The 4,383-nt window shown below is 37.0% G+C and overlaps 1 protein-coding gene across 1 annotated transcript; it reads right to left on the bottom strand.

Annotated features, from left to right (window-relative positions):
• Positions 1-2,660: 2,660 nt before the first annotated feature.
• LOC140889852 (uncharacterized) lies at positions 2,661-3,807 on the bottom strand. Its single transcript, XM_073297584.1, has 2 exons — positions 3,220-3,807; positions 2,661-3,146 (listed from the first exon to the last, which is right to left on the bottom strand). The coding sequence occupies exons 1-2, from the start codon at positions 3,805-3,807 to the stop codon at positions 2,661-2,663; spliced, it is 1,074 nt and encodes a 357-aa protein (XP_073153685.1).
• Positions 3,808-4,383: the final 576 nt, after the last annotated feature.

The raw sequence follows: 4,383 nt of genomic DNA, 5'->3' as shown, positions 1-4,383 counted from the left end.
ATATGGATTCATTTTCTCACCTTGTAGATTTATTATGTAGTGTGCTTGGTTTATAAATGCATTTCATTATTTTCGAAAAAAAAATAAAAGAATAGCTGGTGCCCTGTTCGATATTTTCTTCCTCATTTCTGTCGTGAGTTTTGCACTCTTATATGCGAAAGGAATATGTGATATTATAAATACTTGATGAAGATTTGAATGTTTTTTGAGTTGAAATGAAGTTGGCATTGATGCCTTATTATTTCAAAATTTTCAGAAACTTTCTTGACTTGTAAATTCTTGGTTCGATCGGCTGTTTTGTTTGTGATGCTTGGTTGGTGATTTAGGAACTACAATGGGTGAAATTTAGTTCACATGGTAGTGTTTAGGATGGCTCAAAGTCGGTTTGTAAGTTGGATTGGTGGGCCTTTTGAATTTGAGGGCAAGGTGGGGCTCGGTTTTGAGGATGGCTGGGGCTTCCTTAGAACTGAGTAGGTGGGTTTGAGGGGCTGGTTTAGTGGTGTGAGTGAGTCTAATGCATTGGTCATGTTTCTAGTTTATTGGTTTGGGATATTGGAGTCAAATAGCTAAGGTTTTCATTGGATATAAAACTAGGGCATGAGCAGAATTATAGGTGATGTTTGAGCTGTACAGAAACGTATGGCTAAGGTTGGGATAAAATCAGAATTTGGTTATGGGCTCGGGTCTGGAGTTAGTCTTATATTTTAGGAATACTTCGGTGAAAGCGGGAATTAATTTAGTTAAGTTTTGGTCGAGTTCTAAGCATTTGAAGAAATAGGTGCAGAATTCTAGACTTATGAGCTGCTGTCCGGAAATAAATTTGCATAAAATGATTGGATAGGAATATTACCTTGAGAATGACTTCTTGAATTAGTACGAAGTGTATGGGAGTCGTGGCTTCAAGCGGAATCCTTTTTGAATAAGAAATGAGTGAGTTATAAGTTTTACGGGCGAACCGCTCGATATGTCCTAAGCGCAAATCTATGGTTTAGATTCCTATCCTTTGGTTTGTCTCCTAAATCACCATCTCGGTCATTCATGTGTGAGTCATTTGCATGATTATCGAGTAAATGTTTATAAGTACAATTTATTTACATATGCATGCTAAGTCCATAAATCAAGAATGAAAGAAAATATTTTTAGGAATGAAGTGAGATGATTGTGACTATAGAAAGTATGGGTTTGGACGAGTTGGGAGACTTTCTGACTTTTCTTAACAAATTTATGGGTTTGGACGAGTTGGGAGAAATCCCGACTTCCCTTACCAAGTATGGGTTTGGACAAGTTGGGAGAAATCCTGGCTTCCTTTACCAAGTATGGGCAAGACGAGTTGGGGGTTATCCTGACTTCCTTGCAGCATAGTGCACTGCAGCCATGATAATGATCAAAATCACCGAGTCACAATTCAAGTATCTAAGTTCAAATATTTATGACTATGTTTCAGTACAGTTTATTCAGTTACAGTGATTTTATTCGTCTTAGCCATGCATATGTTTCATTTATGTTTACTTTTTTTTTTCCTTTAGAAATAATTTATTTAAATTAAGGGGCGCAAACAAAAGTATTTTTAGTATGAGCTATTTTTAATTTGTGTGTGTATGTATTTATGTAGTACTCGTTATTTCTCCCATATTCTTGTTGGGCCCCTAGACTAACTACATCTACTTGGTGTAGGTATAGGTTATCATTAAGATTGCGGGGCAGGACTATCGAGTGGACTATGATGTGGGCACGGCACATCCCTCTGACCATGCCAGTCTTCAGAAAAAGTTTATTTTAGCACTTTAAAGTCCTTCATCTTGTTAATTTAGTAAATGTAAATGTAAAAATAATATTCTTTGGAATTGTTTGTAGGCACTTATGTACCAAATTGTTTAAATTTTGGATAGTTTGGAGTGTCAATCTTTTTCTTAGGTTTTCGTTATTTTATTTTCTCGTTCTAGTTTATTTAGTTTTGTTGTTTGTATTTTAAATTTGTTGTCTGTGACAGGCGGGTTTGAATATAAATAGAGAGGTCATGCCAAAAATTTTTGAAAATTCGTATTTTTATTTAGTTAATTTAAAGTAGAACTAGGGTCGTTTCATATACAATGTACATCACAAAATTTATTGAATTCTTGGGATGTAAATTCTCCTCCGCGATCGGTGCGTAAACCTTGAATGGATGTGTTTGTCTCTTTTTCAACACGAACTTTAAATATTTTGAAACCATCAAAGGCTTCTAATTTCTCTGTTAAAAATAAAACCCATGTTTTTTGACTAAAATCATCTGTAAAGGTAAGCAAATACCTTTTCTTGCTGTTGGAGAGAGGTTTGATTGGTCCACAAATATCAGCATGTATAAGCTAAAGAATTTTGGTAGCTCTCCAGGTGCTTCTTTTTGGAAAAGAGTCTCTTTGTTGTTTGCCTATCAGACAGTGTTGAAATACCCTTGAAGGAGACTGAAATGAAGGTAAATCATTTACCATGTTCTTTTTCATAAGAGTTTTGAGGCCCATAAAACTCAGTGTCCATATCTGTGATGCCAAAGCTACCCCAAATCATCAGTGATGGTGCTGAAGCAAATAGATTGTGAAGGTTGCGAGATGGCATGCATCACAAACATTCGATTTGCAGTCATCTTTATATCCATAATCAAGCCTTTTTCACAGTGAAACACCTTATATCGGCAATGTTGAAACTGAATAGTAAGCCCCTTTTTCCTGCAGTTGCCCAATACTCAATAGATTACTCTTCAGATCCGGTACATAGAACACTCCAGTGATAATATGAGCTACTCCATGCACCTGTAACCTGACATTTCCCTTCCCTAATACTGCCATGCTGGAGTTGTTGCCGAGTGTTACCGAATCTCTGAAATTTTCATCCATTTCTGAGAAGTATTCCATTTTCCCGCACATATGATTGCTGCATCCAGAGTCAAAGAACCATAAATCTTCATTGTTAGCTTTATTCATATCTACTTGTGCCATTAAAAGCATTTCTTCTTGAGTTTCTGCGTAATTTTCTTCCTCCTCTTTGGACATTCCCTTGAAAATGTCCCAACTTGTGACAACGTTAGCATTCCACAGTGGATTTGTCAAAGCTTTGTCTGCTTCGTCCTCGTCCTCTTCCCCTAGAATATCCACGAACTCGACCCCTGCCTCCTGTGTGATCTCCATGAGTTATTTTCAGAGCTTGTTCTTCTCCAGTATGAGTCCTCATACGTTGCTCATGTACAAGAAGGCTGCTTTGCAACTCATCAATGGTTGGCGAGTTGATATCTCTTGACTCCTCAATTGAACACACAACATAATCAAATTTTGAAGTCATGGATCTCAAAATCTTTTCTATGACAGCAACATCTCCTTTGCTTTCACCATTTACTTTCATCTTTTTAGCAATGGTAAGAGTCCGAGCAAAGTACTCGTTCACCGATTCTCCTTCCTGCATGTGGATAATTTCGAATTCTTTTCGTAGTGTTTGCAACAAAGCACGCTTGACTCGAGTTGTCCCTTGGTATTTCTGTCTCATAGAATCCCATATGTTTTTTGATGTATCAGTGTTGAGGATTGTTTCCAGGACTGAACGATCCAAAGCTTGAAATAGATAGTTTTTTGCCTTCAAATCTTTCAGCTTTTGATCATCAATGTTCTTTCTCTGTGTTTCTGTGAGAACTGCTCCATCTGCTGCCGCAGGAACTCCATTCTCTATTATGCCCCAATATTCCTTTGAACGCAGAAAATTCTCCATGAGCATTGCCCAGTGATCATAATGCCCATCAAATTGAGGGACTTCTTGTTGAACAAATGATCCTTCCGTCGTCATATTTTGAAAGACTGCAGCTTCCAAATGTAATCAGGCCCCTCGAGGCTCTGATGACAAATGATAATGTTTAGAACAAAATGTAAATACAAGATTTGAGAGAAAAGATGTTCTCTGCATTATTACTGTCAAAGTCCATCAGCTATATAAAAATAGCTTACTAACAAACCAAACAAGAAACAAGCAACGATTCCTACAAAAATGGAAAGACTGGAAAAACAAATAATATCATCCTGAACAATAGGGATTTTATTGAACTAAACAACAGCAAACTAGCTTAACATCCTCAGCCTCGGGCGTGACATTATTATTAGTTTATTGCGGTCCAAGAAGATCTCTCCACTTATCTCTCCACTTTTGTGGCCTTCTCTTAGCGCCGCTCTTTACATCTGTCTATCTCCAACGAGTTAAATTTTCTTTTAATATTTTCAATTCTTGTGAATTCCATGAAATTAAGGTCAATTAATATTGGTTTCTATTCTCTCTTCCATTCTTTTAAGGGTTAATTGGGCTTAAATCCCTCTGCCCAATCTTTCAATTGGATTCATTCCCCGTGTATTGTTTTTGGTCTGCACTACG

This window comes from Henckelia pumila, chromosome 3, assembly GCF_033568475.1.
Source record: "Henckelia pumila isolate YLH828 chromosome 3, ASM3356847v2, whole genome shotgun sequence".
NCBI lineage: Eukaryota > Viridiplantae > Streptophyta > Magnoliopsida > Lamiales > Gesneriaceae > Henckelia > Henckelia pumila.
Note: the sequence above shows the minus strand (reverse complement) of the source record. Positions and strands in the feature narration are given on the sequence as shown.